The 16,117-nt window shown below is 41.7% G+C and overlaps 1 protein-coding gene across 4 annotated transcripts in view; it reads left to right on the top strand.

Moving 5' to 3' along the window:
- The window catches only part of unc5a (unc-5 netrin receptor A), a 149,543-nt gene that overhangs the window by 78,763 nt on the left and 54,663 nt on the right, over positions 1 to 16,117 (top strand). For all 4 annotated transcript variants that reach the window (XM_074673756.1, XM_074673755.1, XM_074673754.1 and 1 more), the window contains exon 2: positions 1,716 to 1,931. In XM_074673756.1, the coding sequence (XP_074529857.1) occupies positions 1,716 to 1,931 (216 nt within the window). The remainder of the gene's footprint in view (positions 1 to 1,715; positions 1,932 to 16,117) is intronic.

Raw genomic sequence — 16,117 nt, 5'->3', positions numbered from 1 at the left:
TCACAGAGCTGGAAGCCGGCCCATTAGAAGAAACCGCCGTCATTAGGACCAGCACACTTTCAAACACCCTGACCTGGTGGTCCCACGCTGTTTATTAGCAAAGTTTTCATTCTCAGTTAGAGCAATTATGCTCACTATTCATGATGATCTGTGGCCTTTCCTCGACACCAGCAGGCAGGAAACACACGCTCACATACATAGTAAATACATCAGGCGGTTTGGCCGTCCTGAGTAGAAGTGTTACATTAATGACTTTTTCTTCCCCACAAATGTGTTGCAATAACAAAACGTGCTTTGGAAAATGAGGAAAAAAGCAAAGTGACAGCGAGTGATCAATGTCGTTCATTGGACACAGAACATTTAGTTTTCATTAAGAGTTAAACATGTACACGAAACATTAATGGGGTTCAGCAGCAGCAGCAGTGGCATGCTTCACCGTATCTCATCCTGATAAATTAGCAAGTCAGCACACAGGGGTAAAAGAAGAAAGGGAGAAGGGAGAGGGGCATTAATAAAATGAGGAGTGGGGGAGGGGCTGACAGATAATGTCTCTATCAAAAGAGGGGTGTTTATGACGCAATGTGATATTATCCCCAACCCGGCATCAGCAGGCTGCCAGGATGAAGGGAGGCGAGGGAGGGGGGAGAAGAGAAGGGAGGTCAGCGTGAGTGTTGCTGTTTCATTACGGGAGATGTGGACTCTCATCCTCTCCCGCTGCACAGGGAGTGATGGAGAAGGTTGTTAATGCCCGGTCTGTCAGCCATATTGGATTCAGGGCAGTAAATTAATATTACACTCCTTTTAAAGGGGCTTTATTTTGGTATTTACTGGTCTCCCCTGAGTGTTGCTGGTGTAAAGAGGTTATTTCCCTTTTTCTACTCTCTTCTGTGTCCTCTCAATATCCCTCACACAAGGGTAATATGTTTAGAGGAAGAGGGAAACTGTGCTCACAGAGGAAGAATGAGGATGCTGTGGGCTCTGTTGTGTCATTCAGAGTTTGTATTTTACATTTTTCAGTTTGCTGTAAATCGCTGCATTGTTCCCCTGAAGGACAACTCTTGTATCTCTGCACTCTGCAGATGTGTCTACCCTCCATTTTACCCTATATATCATTGGATTGTGATGAAAAAAAAAAAGAAATCTCATGTACTGTGTGTAGGAAGTGAATCTCAGCTAACTGGCTGTCCAGCTGTCAGTCACCCCTAACCTGCCTGTCTCTCGCCCTGTCTGGCCTAATGTGGTTAGAGTTAGAGTCCTGGTTGAAGAGCTGTATAACACATTGTGAAGTGGTCCGGTCCCTGAGACAGGATTTATATCCGCTGGTCCGTCATGTTAAAGGGCTGTGATTAAGAGCCGGAGTAAAGACACGGACTCCCACTACCCCTGCAACTGGGCCAAGAGCACACAAGGCCGAGCTCTGTCACTGCCAGCTCGTGTCCATACAGCCCTGCCTCTCTTCTTCACTCTGTCTGTCCATCTGTCTCCATCTCTGTCTTCTCATGCTTCTTTAATGTGCATATGCATGAGTCACAAATCAGCAAGGACGCTGAATCTCAGCATTAGAAATTTCGTGTCTGGAGCATTTTCACTCAAACCGTCAGGATAGTGAAGCAGGGAAGGTTTCAACCTCTGCCTTCATGACAGCTTGATAACTTAAAAGCTTTTTTTTTATTTTGGTATGCCTCTAAAATCTTTGCTCCTTTCATTCTCCACAGGTTCAGAGCACACAGCCACAGCAACACTTCCTGCCGCCTTCACGGACCTGTTACCTCACTTCCTGATCGAGCCGCAGGACGAGTACATCGTGAAGAACAAGCCGGTGACGCTGACCTGCCGCTCAACCCCGGCCACACAAATCTACTTCAAGTGCAACGGGGAGTGGGTTCACCAGGACGACCACCTGATTGAGCGAACTGTTGACCCTGCCACAGGTACAATCAAATCCACATTCTGCTTTTAATTTTAAGCAAAGCCATACATCTTTAAATGATTTCACCTGTTTTCTGACTTTTCATGCTGCTGGTGTGCGTCATATACTGGGCTCCATAGAAACGTTATGTGCAATATTTTTGCACTGCAACTAATGTTTGCAATTTCCCTGTGATTACTGTGCTCCATCAGGCTCTTGGCTCGTCCTCCAGCCTATTTAGCCTGCCAGTCACATAATAACCACATTGGTTTCAGTCTCAGAAATCATCTCAATCACCTTGGAGACCTGTTTGTTTTCCTCTTCGTTGTGCAGCAGTCCTCCCGCCTCCACCATCAGTGCCATAAACACGTATGACACTGATGTGGTGTGATTTAGCAGCGTTCTGCAAATTCTAACCTCTCATTCACAGCCTGACAACTGATTGGAGATGAGAAACGTGAAAATGACACTTTTTTTTTTTTCCAGGAACAGGAGCAGGCACACATGCGGATGCGTACTCAGAATTGTTGCCATGCATCCATCACATGCATTAAAAGGGATAATTGACAAAACGGCTTCAGAGATACAGACACACCCATCAGTGCACAACAACAAAAAAGGTTGTGTTTAAAGCAGACAAACCAAAAGGGAAATTTAAGCAGAAATGAAATTCATGTGCATCCTTTTCCTCTCTTTTTTTTGATAAAGAGTTTTCTGTGCAAACAGTTTATCCATCTGGTCTTCAGGGTTTTCAATTAACATGCAACAGCTCAGTGAATGGGCATAAATTATCCATAAATTGTCCTGGGGGTGACTCCCTCTAAGTGTCAATTCAGCCTGACTCTGTGCAAGATGAGTATTTTTTGATGTATTTTGCGGTTGATCTGGAAACTCCCCCCTATCGAGGCTTTGATTGATGTTCGTTCTGACGTGTCCTCTCCTGCACCTGCTCCCGCTTTTTTTTATTTTTCAAATAAAACCAAACCAAACACAAAGATTCATACAATTTCAAACTGCGTGAGTGGCTTTGATGCATTGCGAGTGATTTAACCTTCAGTTCTCCGTGGTTTGGGACCTATTTCCTTTTACAACAGAAGATATGAGAGAGTAAAATGGGGCTGTTTTTCCAAAGAGTCGAGCGAGTGTTAGAAAAACAGGTGAAGCCGAGTCTATAGTTCATGGTGTCATGTCACCGCCTCGCTGCCGCTCACACGCAGCCTCCTGGTGTTTGTTGTTGTACCCTGAATATTAGTCACAGTTTTCAAAGCTGGAGTTGTTTTTGCATAGGGCTCCTGTGAGTAGTGGTAATAAAAGTACATAAAAGTTCATTTTTGGGACTTGGAGTGAACACTCCAGGGAGCACTTGTGGATTTGGATCATTAAGACAAGATTGTGTCAGTGAGTCAACAGATAAAATTTGATCAATTCCCAAAGCTACCTTCCTGCTTATGTTGTTTCATTAACATGCTCACAGGATTCCTTTGTTGATGAGAGGGAAATACAAAACCAAGTGTTGACAATAAACAGTTCCCTTTAGGAAAAAAAAAAACAGTTTTGGTAAATGAAACGTTAAAACCCTGGTTGCAGATTACACACACTTTCAGGGACTTGGCAAACAAACAGCATGACTGCTAGCTTACGTTGTAATGTCTTTCAAGAAGAGTTTTTAATGACGTGCTTTAGGATAAGAGGTGCAGGTTACCAGAGTGTGTTTAATCACCTCTCTGGTTAATATGATACATTAAGGCCTTGTACACACATAGGGGGGTATTTTCAAAAACAGATATCCCTGGGGGTCATGTCAATTGTACACACCAGGTTTGGTATGCAATTTGCTAATGATTGTGGCTCGAAGCATGCCAAACCCATATTTGGCAGTGCTTCTCAGACGCATAATTGGTGCCAGCCAATCAGAATACATTCCCATCATTCAGCTGTGACGTTTGAGAGCCAAAACCTGTTTCCCGGTGTTTACGCAAAACCATATAACCAGAGTTTTCAAAAATCTTCACTTCGGCCTGAGTTTTCAGAAAACGCTGTTTTGATATAAAGCTGTTGTATTATGTGGATGGCAGGCCGAAATGTATAAAACTACTAGCGGTTTCCCAGATACCCAGCTACATGTGGACATGGCCTAAGCTGCTCCGCTCAGATATCATATTTTTTGTGCTTGTCATTTGTGGCTGTGGATTTGGAAAGTCTGCTGCTTAATTGAATCTGCTTTTTGTCAATATCAAATTTGTCTCCAACATGATGTGCCAGATAGTCTGGAACAGAGTTTGCAGGAACATCGCTTTATAATTTTAGCAGCTCTTTGACAACATGTTCTGATGAAAGACCACTTGTCATGTGATTATTAGCTCTTAGAGTTCCTTGATTTGTTTATGAAACAAATTTGTCCACCCGTATTACAGACAAGCAGGGAGCTCTGGTTTTAGACTTGCTGTGAAGTCTCAAGGTGCAGTCACAGCTCCTTTGATGATGAATGTGTCATACAAGGGGCGGAGCTGTGCAGATATGAAGGACACGTGGATGTCCAGAGGTACAGCCACTCCAAGGTACATCGATCTCTCAAACACTCGTGCTGTTTAATGTCAGCGCTGCCCCGAGGAGTTTACTGATGGCCCCCTCTAATCCCCCTCCCTGTGATGAACATATGAGGCAGCTGCAGAAAAGCTCTGTGCGCGCGTCTGCGTGTGTGTGTGCAGCATAGGCTTGTCAAACTGTCCTCTCACCCTGGCTGTCACAGTCGCACCGGACTCTAAACTTGTACCTGTTGCCAAGCAACCAAGACTTCTGTCACACCAGAAGCCACCCGCCATCCACATGGTGCATGCAGGAGGGATGAATGAGGAGTTTGGAGACATTCCCAAGTTGACAAAAACTGATTGACAATTCATATTGGGTGTAACAGTGAAAAATGGCCTTCTCCAAATAGCTCTGAGAAGTGTCCCACATGCATCTTGAGTGTGTTTTTTTCTGCGTTTTGCACCAACAGAATCCAAACTTACCCTTCTGTTCACAGAGACAGATGTTGATACCCTGTATCAATGTGAGCAGCAAGCAGCAAAATGATCCTGAGATTTCACCCTCAGTTTCATTAGCTGATCAAGATTCTCATCAAGAACTTCTGTTCCTTTGTAATGTAAATGGAAGTCATGCTGTGGGTAGAGTTAATGCTCTTAATTCTGAGGGCAAAGTAATGGCAACGGCATGTTGACACATCTGAGTCAGGAGTCACTGCTGCAGATGGATTTCACATTTGTTCTGCTGTTTTCTGTAAAACATGATTACCTTTCAGCCAGTCTTTGATGGATGAGTGGCACATCAACAATAAAGGCACTTTATACGCTTTGACTAGGCATAAATTATCCATCTGAAACAGCAGAAAGACTTAGAGATGAATGTTCTCTGACGGTACGCTCATTAGGGATCAGTTTGCTTCACTAGTGTCATGATTTGTTCACGTATTGTGAAGGAGTTTCCAGCCATCATGGATCTGCCAACAAGGGACGACACAGACTTTTTTTGGCTAGTGAAGCCTGATTAGGGCACTGACCTGTAAAGGTGAAATTATGCACACATTTAAAAATGACAGGTTTATTTTTTTATCTTCATAAGCCACATCTTGACAACTAACATGCAGGTATGTTAAAGTTGAGTCTGCAGGAATCATTACTTATTAGTAAACACAACATTCAAACTGGACTCTTCCTCCTTGGCTCAGCGGCAGTGCACACACACACACAGTCTCTGACCGAAGCTACGTTAACACACTCACTAACTCAGCAACCACCTGTAACATTGCATTTCCATATGGAAGAGACTCCAGAGGCATGTAAGCACAAGCTAATCACTGGGTTATTTGACACATACCTGCTCAGCAGAAAGCCAACTCATGTCACTCTCCGTCCTGAGCTGCTCTCCAAATTCCCAAAACTAGTGAAAGTCGAGCAAAGTTTCATCCTTGTTTAGTAAAAAGTTTTATCTGTTTGGCATTTTGTTTGACTTTGGTTGTGTTTTTTCTTCCTCCATGCTACGTCCCCTATGGTAGGACAGCTTCTTCCACTCGCTAATCAAGACACAAATTCTCTGGCCGCACTGTGATTGGCTGATGTAACCTCGCTTACTCTCCGCCCAGAAATGTCCCGATACAACCAAAATATCAACATGCAGGCTGAGGAGAGGGTTTGAGGTAGACGCCAACACTGATACACATGTATAGATACTCAGAAGTGATAATTGAGGATTACCCCTGTAAAGGTCGACTTTTTTCTTGGAAAATCCTGCAGACCCTACCTTTGTAAAGATGTCAAACTCCTGTCTTTATAAAGCTTTACTTGAAAATGTAGTAAAGGGTTGAAGGGACAAATATCATTAGCTCAATTTATTATGGACTTGGAAAAAAAAGATGCATTTCCAACAGATGTGTAAAGACTCACTATTCTGAATGGATTCTTAACATTTTTGAAGCACGAGCATTAGCCTGCATTGACCCAGAGTAAAAGTAAAAATGTTGACCAACCTGGTTGATTAGCCTATAGTGTTCACTAGGGTTGATGGTTTTGTCTGTGTACTGTCCTCATTGTCTCCTAGCTTACAATGCCGACCTCTTTCCCTGTACAAGAGTAGTGTTAGTGTTACTTTCTGACACTGTCTGAAATCACAAAGGCTATTCAAAAGGTGTTCGCACCAGAAATTATGCCATGTGTGCTGTTTGCAAGGGGAAGAAAACTTTGCTAAAGTTTGCTCATGCTGTTGTTTACATTTAAGAAAAAGCCATGAAATGAACAGCAGCAACTTTAACAAGCAACAGCCAAAGCAACACTTCTCTGTCTGCAACATAGCCACAACTCTGCAAAGTCTGCCGTTAACTATATCACAGCATCCACTGCCTGTTGTTTTTGAGCTCTTAATACTTGCTGTTTTTCAAAAGCCCATGAAATGAGTCGCACTGAAGAGCTAAGACTTATATAATTGTTAAACAAATTTCATATTTCTCCCACAGCAAGCTGTCAAACACCCTGACATGGGTGTGAGATCAAGACTTCATTTCACATACAGACAAACAAAATTTCTGTCTGTAAAGTTGACTTGATCTTTAAGTCTGTGTAAAAGGAATGAACACAATGACATTTTATTTGGGAACTATAAGGATTTTTTTAATATGTTTTATGGAAAATCCATATAGAAAAAAATAACACCAAAGTGCAATTAACTAGACTGTATCAAAATAAATTTTATTAAATTATTATTATTTTATTTTATTTTTATTTTTTTATTTTTTCATTTTAACAGATTGTTCTCTGAATTTAATTTTAAGCTATGAATTAAGATTTGGATTAGATCATCTCACAATGAGGTAATGGATACTCTTGATATCATTACTAATTTGCTAATTAAAATAATTCATTCATTTTCCAAACCACTTATCCTGTTTAGGGTCGCGGGTGGCTGGACCCTATCCCAATTTGCTAAGTAAAAAAATTGGGGGAAAAAATGTGTCGGCTATGTTGGCTTTGAATGGTTACTATGTCAGTGCATATATATATAAAACAAAAGCAAATCGCAGAAACAAATATGTGGAAATTATTACAAAATGAGAGGTAGATTTTCTATTTATTAAAATAATTTAACAGGAGAACTAACTTTATAGGAGAATGCTGAAAGACTTGTCAGACACCATCAATGTTTTCCTCAGATGTTCTCAGCCGTTCACTCCTCCTTTTTTCCAACATTGTCCATGTCTCCATCTATTTCTTGTACCATGCACAGACTAACGGACATGTCTGTAAATCCTCTACATACTTAGTTTTGTTGTTTTACTGAGTGTGTGTATCCAATGTTGTTTCAATAAATCATGACACAAATTGTGCCTTTACTTGTGGAGTAGCTATTTTGGGGGATTCATTTTAACAGCACTTGTTTTATGAACAGGGTACCTGGAATACACAAATGAAATATGATCGGAAACTTTGATTTTGACTACCAAGTGCAAAGAACAAATTTGATTAAGAAATATCAACTGCCTTTGTAAAGAGACTTAACCTTCCACCTTCCATTTTTACTCAAAAGCCATATGACCACCACTGGTCTTTTTGCATCATACAGAGGTTTTAATAGTTCTTAGATTTGCTTTGGTAACAGTGTTTTTTTTCTTTTTACTATCTGAATCATTGGAAAGAATTGTGATATTTATAAACCTCTTGTGTGGAAATATAAAAAAGCAGAAGTAACAGGATTTTCAGACTCATTGAGGCAGAAGAAGATCAAAGTCAAACTGTTTCTGAATGCATGGCACATCACAAATGCACTTGAAGCAACCTTAAGTCTGCTGCTGTGATATCTGTGGTGTGAATGTCGAGGGAATCCCACAGTCCTAATGATCTCGCTTCATGTTTTTATCACTAAAAGATATCAAACAGGAAAACAAACTGATGAGAGAGAGCCCGAGATGTATCAATAATGCTTTCGCTGCCAAGCATCAGAGGGGAGCTGAAGTGAAATCAGAAACGTAGCTGCTTCAGAGGTGAACTGGCGTGGTCCAGCACAGCAGGGGCAATATTCAGCAAACTCCATCCATGTTCTCTCCCTGCAGCTTTAGACAGACGTCAAAGTAACTGTAAGGTTTTAAATTAATAACCGACTCAAGGTGTGAGGCGCAGACATGTTTCAGCCAGAGTGCTTTCAGTATTCAAAGCTCAGAAGGAAGAAAAAACATGACATGTGGATAACCGTCTACAGCAGGCGTGACCTCTGCCCTCGTCAGACAGCTGTGTTTATTAAATCTGATTCAGAGCAGAGAAGACAAAAGAGCCGCTCCAGCTGACTGTGTATTGGCACCCTTACATTTACCCACACTCCTTTGTATTCTGTGAAGGAATCCCACTCTGAAAAACACACACCAGTATCCCTGCACACACACCTACTCAGGACCACTTGTCTCAAAAGCTCCTCTTTACACGGGAAGGAAAAGGGATGTCACAATTTGTCCTTCCTCTCCTGGTATCAATGTCCGATATCGATCCATCCCAGAGTCTATCGGTTCTCATTACCTGTCCTCAGTAACTTATCTCGATTGTTATGGCTGTGACTGCTTCCAGAGCCTGGGCCGGCTCTCTGTCTGTTCCAGGTCATCCTTTTCAGAGGTGGAGACGTCTGGCGAGTCCTAATAAAGACATATCCTCGGCGAACAAATCAATGCTGACAGTGTGTTTGCGTAGATTAGGAGTTTCCACCGCACTATGATTTCTCATCAGGCACATGATGAGGAGAAAGGAGATTGGCATTTGAGCGGAGGATTGTTGTATGGGCCCGACTGATTTGATTGTGTTTGCATTTCATCTGCCAGCATTGATGGAAACGATTTTGATCCGCGTGTCGCATTGTCACCTCGGCAGCAAACCCTCTCAGGTGGAAAATACATGCATTTCACATTCCTATTTCAATAAAGCTCGGCAACGGCCTTATAAAGATGGGGGAGAGATTATTTTTCCTTTGTTGATTGAACCGGATGTTGACAAGGCCCCGACAATGAAGACAGGAGATGATGGAGAAAATAATCAAATGCCACAGATTCGGCTCGTGCTTTATGGAAGTGTACTTTTCAGTGTTTATTCCAGACTTATATACATCCTAATAATAAACTCTTTAATATTCTTTTGTCTTATTACTGCACATACCAGCTTTAAACCCTAATAAAGGAGTGTAACCCCTCCTCTAACCACCTGCATCAGCTCTTATCCTTAACCAATCCTTTGGAGACTAAATACTGCGTATGATGTAGTCAGTAAATCTCTTAAAACCATCTATTACTTTCTGAATACAACTAATAATGTTTTCAGGCGCCACGGGGCTGACCCTGTGTGTCTGCAAACCAGAGAGGATCCATTTGTTTAAAATATGCATTTCCTGATTGACTAGATCTGGGATTGTAAAGTGATGACATATTTAATTTCTGATCCAAGGGAGAGATAAGCGAGGCTAAGCTGAGATGATCTGTAACCTTTATTTTAATACCTCTATACTTATCTGTGGTATTATAGCAGCCAATCACCTCTCTCACACCAACCCCCACCCCCTGTCTCTCCACTCTCTCTGTCGCTGTGTTACACATCCTTTCTTCCTCTTTTTCTCTGTCCTGTATAGGTCAACAACAAGGATGCTGATAAATAGCTTTACCTTTACTCACAGGAGGTCCTTTTACATGCATGACATTTAGTAAAATGTGAAAGCAGCAAGGCGCTCACAGTGGTTTTGCTGTCTACACTCGGGTGATGTCAGGACAGCGGATTCTTTATGGTCTTTGGCTGCACAACAGTGATTAAACATGATCTTTAATGGAGGTCTGAAGAACAGTCCTGCTGCAATTTAAGCAAAACCTGATAGGCCTGTAAGCCAGGATCTAATGACCAGGATGAAATAAGAGAATCAGAGGGGAGAAGACGATATAGTCCTAAATGAAGGAAATGGCCTTGTAACACCTGCTAAGCATCGATCAGTAGCCAAAGGGACTAATTGATAATGCATTATTAGCCGCTTCCCCATAATGGGACTTGTATTTCATCCTGTCCTTGATCGCGGGACGTCAGGGGAAGGATTTGGCGGTGGAGCACTGGAAAACAGATGGCAAGGTGAATTGTTCCCGCGACACATCTGTCGGCGTGTTCTGTGAGGCTTCTCAGGCAGGTCAGCACGCTGCCTGCGTTCATACGTGTGTGTGTGTGTTAATGTGCGTGGAGGCAGACCTTTCCCGTAGCAAAGCAACACCCCTCAGAGTGAGAGGGGAGTCAGAGTGGATTTAATTGAAGCCTGTGTTTGTCTGGCCTTGAGACAATTGCGAGCCTGTTTGGAGCAGTGGGAGGAAAGTGAGGCGGGCAGAATTAAAAACGAACCAGCTGTGCTGATTGATCTTGCCGATAGTCTCATACAAAGGCCACACTTCTCCGTGTCTCCCACTTTGTGTGAGTTGTATTATTATTTGGAAAGTCGGAGCATGATGGGGTCTGTTCCTTCAAAGTTAGTCTTGACATGCAGGAATTGTGGATTTGGAAATTATCTGTAATTAGTGGAACAAAAGCAAATGATAATTACCTTTTGTCAAACAACAACGCTGGCATTCAAATCTCCTGCACTCAAAGCCTTTTCCTTTCCACAAAAATATCCCACGTCAGCTCATGGTTTGCCTTCTCCAAAGGGATTTTGTATTTGTCAGTCCCTCAAAGCTTTGCCTCTGAAAGTTTTCTTTTCACAGGCACATATAAACACGTATGGGGAGCACTGCGTGTGTAAAGTCTGTATGATTGCATGCAGTTAATTGAGGATGTATTTTCAAATGATATAAGCGAGCTGGATCTCTGATGCTACAAAGTTGTCTGATACATTTTCAAACTGCATTTTTGACTTCATTCCCACAGGCGCACAGTGGTCTGTGTACCTTTGTGCAAAGCTGCTGGTGCTGAGAGCTACATGGAAATATTTGCAAGGATTCATCTACAAGTAGTTCTAAGCCTTCTGTGCCCTAACTGAGACCTCTGAATAAAATGTGGTCTGTATGCTGCAAAGAAAAGCAGCACATACATTACCCAGGCCACTTGTACCGCCCTTGTGTTGAGCAAATAGAGGCCAAAGTTGCAAATGTGCCATGATTCAACACCCTACCTCAAAATGAGCCGATGTAACACAGTGGGATTCAGGATGAAGCTGAGAAAAGAGGGTAAACTTCTCAATGCTTTACTCTTTTGATCATACCCAGAGAACTTTGATATGTTTCTTATTTTATGTTTCGCACTAATATGATTTTATCTTTCAACTTACCTCCCCATCCCCTGGAAATAAAAGACGTTGGCGTTTCACAGACGGAAAGAGACAGAGTGGGAGTCTGTGGTGTCAATCAGCACCTGCTCAGCTCAGATTCGTTTAAAAATAGGGGGATCTGGGAGGTGTAGTGAGGGAGCTGACAGCTAAATAGTCCATGGAGATTTTTGATAGGCAGAGAAACTCAGAGGCTGACAGTTAATGCTTTGTGTGTTTGGCCCAAAGGAGCCTTTCAGTATAGGTATTTTACACACTCCTGGAACAAACATCAGCTCACCGTTTCCTCCCTTTAAAGTGGAAGCTGCAGGGAGTCCTATATGGGCAGTAGTGCAGAAGTGAAAGAAAATTTTGCGCTCAGCGAAGAATAGCTCCAATCTGCAGAAAGTCATGTCTAAAATATGAAGAGGTGTCCTGAGATTTTCTCTGGAAGCCTTACAAATAAACTTAGTTACTGGGGGATGCTTCTTTCCCAAGCAAAAGCATGTAAAGTCGAAGAGTTTAAATCTCCCGTTCAGAGTATTCTGCACAGTCTCGTGCTGGCGGAGGGAGCACAGGCTGAGATTTGCTTGACTTTGGGTCAGGTGGGTGAGGGAGTGAAAAACAAGCAAGCAAAAGTGTTCTGCCTCGTGCTTCAGGGAATAAAAACCCAAGTCAATTATCAGCAGGCTACTGCCCACATACAACACTTCAGGATTTCAGCATTGTGTGGTCAGTACGTCCACCGCAAACACACACAAAGAGAAAATGCAGAGGCGAGTCACATGTGTTTGAGGAAACCTTCTCACAGGGGCCCGTGTTCAATGAGGCGTGCTGACAACAAGAGCAGCAGCTCTGGTCTCCCAGCCATCAGGAAGCAATCTGGAGGATTTTACGTTATTTCAAATTAATAATTCATCCATTCGCGTTGTTTTAGACAAAGAGTTTGTTTTTCTGAAGAGGTTGTTTCTTTTGTTGCCTCATTCTCTCCAGAGATTTTAGCCAGCATTAAAAGGGCAGTCAAAGGGCAGATGTTTAAGTTCAAGAAACAATCACAGGCAAGTTGAGTGTATATTTGAGAAGAATTTCAAAGGAAAACAAGTATTGACGTGTTGTTTGGCCAACTGAGCCTTCTCCACCTCCCTAAGGGCTTTTTGTGTTAGAAAGTTTAATTTAATCACTTCAAGCGAAGCAATAACTATTCTTTCCTTCCAGCATTTCAAATGAGATGATCTGCGACTTTGCTTAGTTTCTGATGGTTAACTGAACGCCTTAAGGTTGAGGGATATTTTTGGACGTAACAAACAAGGTGGATTTTTCTCCTGTAATATGGTTGTGGAAAATTTTGCAGAAGTGTTTTCAAACTTCAAAGAAAATAATTCTCAGATTAATTTGTTATACAAAATATAAAAATGGTAGCATTTCTTTCAGGGTTCATTGCAATTCTTTGAAGCATCTTTTCTTTTAGTGAATTACCACTCAGGTTCAGTTATGTCCTTCTCATCATCTCTGAATCTGTGCTTATTTTTCCAACAGCCAACACAAGCTCCCAACACGGTAACTCTATCAAACAAAGCCCAGGGGTCCCTTTTGTACTTTCATTCCATTTTCTCAATTTTTTGGGCATCAGGTTATTTATAAAGTCCACAATTCTCTGTGTCTTGCATCAACTGTTTTAATAATTGATACAGCCACATCTGAACAAAGAAATGAATTTTTAAAGGCTCAATCTGTGTTCAGTCTGCAGCACTTCAGCCCCTCATGGGACACATTGTAGTCAAATCTGGATTTAGCAACAAGATCCACAAATTGAGGACCATGTAGACTCAAGAATTTGTGACCACTGGGGTCAAACTGGGAAATTTTTTTTTTTGTGGGACAACCAGTTACCTTATTTGTCGTGTCAGGGTGTGAGACCTACCAGGTGTGAGACCATTCGCCCAGATGTCTGCTTGAACAGAGACTCCAGAAGAAGTGGATGTGGCCTCTAGCTTTAAAAGATGAAAAAAAAAACTGCTAGAGAGATATGATAATGAAGAAAATGCATAAGAGAAGATAATTTAAACCTGCATCCCTTTTAAAGATGAGGGCCCGTATCACACAAACGGGACCATGAGTCATAATTTACTGTTACAGCCTATTCGGTCATAGCAGTAGTCACATGCACAACCACAATAATTGGTTTATTAACTAATTGTAGCATGAAAGCGAAGCACGTGCAGAACGTCATATGTCCGGAGAACTTCCTGGAAAACGTATTCAACAAATCCAAATTGTTCATGTCTAGTCTGTATAAACAGTGATAAAAGTTAAAAATGTGTTATCTCCTAAATCTAAGTTTGCTGTGTATCTCATCATCATCATCTAACTTTTTCAAAGGATTCATTTGATCCCTTAATATCTGTTCTCTTCACACACTCTGTTCTCTTAGGCCCCGTTTACACGACAACATTTCATCTGTAAACGCTGAAACGCAGTGAAAAAAATCTGCGTTTACACAGAAATGCGGAAGGACTGAAAACGCTGTAGTAGGCATGCCAGGCATGCAGGTGGTGCTATAACTGTCTTGTCCAGAAGCCGCTTTGGGGAGATCTCCACCGAAGTAGAGTTGAGCCGATCATCTGGTGTATTGGGGAATACTAAGTGCAAAAGTGGAGCAAAAGATGCACATTTTGTGTGAAGACAGTCAGCAGAGATGGCAGATTGAGCAGCAAAAGCACAACATGGTAGTTGGTGACAATCGTATCAGCGGTACTGTTGTATGCACTTGTGAGGGGCAGAGTGTGACATCAGCGTGTCCACTTAAAACGTTAGCTTACCGTTTACCCAGCAACGGTGTCGGCAACGTTTCAGAAAAATCCCACTCGGGAGGCCGTTTTCAAAAGTTTGCGTTTTAGGTCAGCTTAAATGTCGTTTCCGTGTAAAGGCAAGACTGAAACGCAACAAAACTCTTTAAAACTGTTGTCGTGTAAACATCCCCATACACTAATAGGGTAATGCATGAGCACTAAGTCTGCCATCCACCTGTAATGGTGGGGTCTACTTCCATTAAAATAAAATGCTCTGTTTGGGTGTTAACCTGACTCATGCATACTGCTTGTTGAGGGGTTTTTTGTTTGTTTGTTTGTTGGTTTGTTAGCTTGTTTTTTGCCATAAGTACAAACGGTTTGTTTGTATTGCTAGTGGCTAAACATGTTTTACAGGCCCAGGCCCTAAAAGAGATTTATTCCTGGTTGATTATTACCTGAGTTATTATACTTCTTTATTCATTTAAAATTGTAAACCTCCTGTGTGGGGTATAAAGCTGGTGATGAATCGGCCTGAAATAAATGATGATGTCTCCTTATGACCATGACCCACAAAGAGGACTGATCATTTCTCTACAGTGTTTTTTTGTTTTGTTTTGTTTTTTAATGTCAGGAACCACTGGAAAGGTAGGTCTCTAGGTGACAAGCTGTACACTGCTGATAAAACCTTTGAGAGAGAGAAAAGAGAAAAGGATGAGATTTTTTTTTTTTTAGGACTAACACATAGAAGACAAAAGTGATACAAGGGGAAATTTATTTAGTTGCTTTCAAGTGAAATAAATCACAAAGCAGGGTGCTCTAAGAGCCCAGCTACTGTTTGACACAAGTTGTTGCTCATCCAGCCTATCAGCCAAATTAGAAATGTAACATAGCTTTTCCATCACCACATCCATTACTGCCAAATGTCACAAATCACAATCCTATGGGCTTAACTTGACCACCACCTTTGATAGTCTGTGCCTGAGAGCTACTTGAGTTTTACTTTATGTAAGATTTAATGTCAGTTTTTATCCTACATGCTCAGGAAATAGATTGACCTGTTGCCCAGCAGTTCTCTGTATCTACATCTCAGCCCAATGTTTACACCCACTAAAAGTTTCCTGAAGTCTAAGGTCAGTAAACAAGGCACAGCAGTCTGGCTCTGACTTTTCTTCATTAGCCCTTTTCTTCTCCTGTTCTTGTAAGACAGGAAAGTTGCTAGACTTGGGTTTGGTGAGAGACAGTGTATTTTCTTTTTAGGGTTGAGTTTTAAGTTCAGTTTTTGAGTAAAATGGAAAGGTACCTGCCATGATCTTCCTAAATTAAGCAGGACTTACTTGATTTGTACACTGCACTTTTTTATGAATAATTCATGTTTTCATTTAATAACAGGAGTAACTCTGGTGCAGGGAGTACACATGGTTCTTAATGTACACAAGATATTACGTGGTACAAGGTGTTCAGAATAGTGCTAGATACAAACATTTCAAGAACAATCTATTGCTTTAATCACACATAAAGACATAAAGAGAGGGCAACAGAGTCGTAAAGTGGAACGTTGAAATGTGAGAGATTGCTGCTGTTTGTGGCTTATATAACCTGTATATTGAAGGTAGAGCACTAAAGAGGG

This window comes from Halichoeres trimaculatus, unplaced genomic scaffold (assembly GCF_033239565.1).
Source record: "Halichoeres trimaculatus isolate MK-OKI-2021-1 unplaced genomic scaffold, fHalTri1.1 fHalTri1_scaffold_7, whole genome shotgun sequence".
Taxonomy (NCBI): domain Eukaryota; kingdom Metazoa; phylum Chordata; class Actinopteri; order Labriformes; family Labridae; genus Halichoeres; species Halichoeres trimaculatus.
The sequence above is the reverse complement of the archived record's forward strand: the minus strand, read 5'-3'. Positions and strand labels throughout refer to the sequence as shown.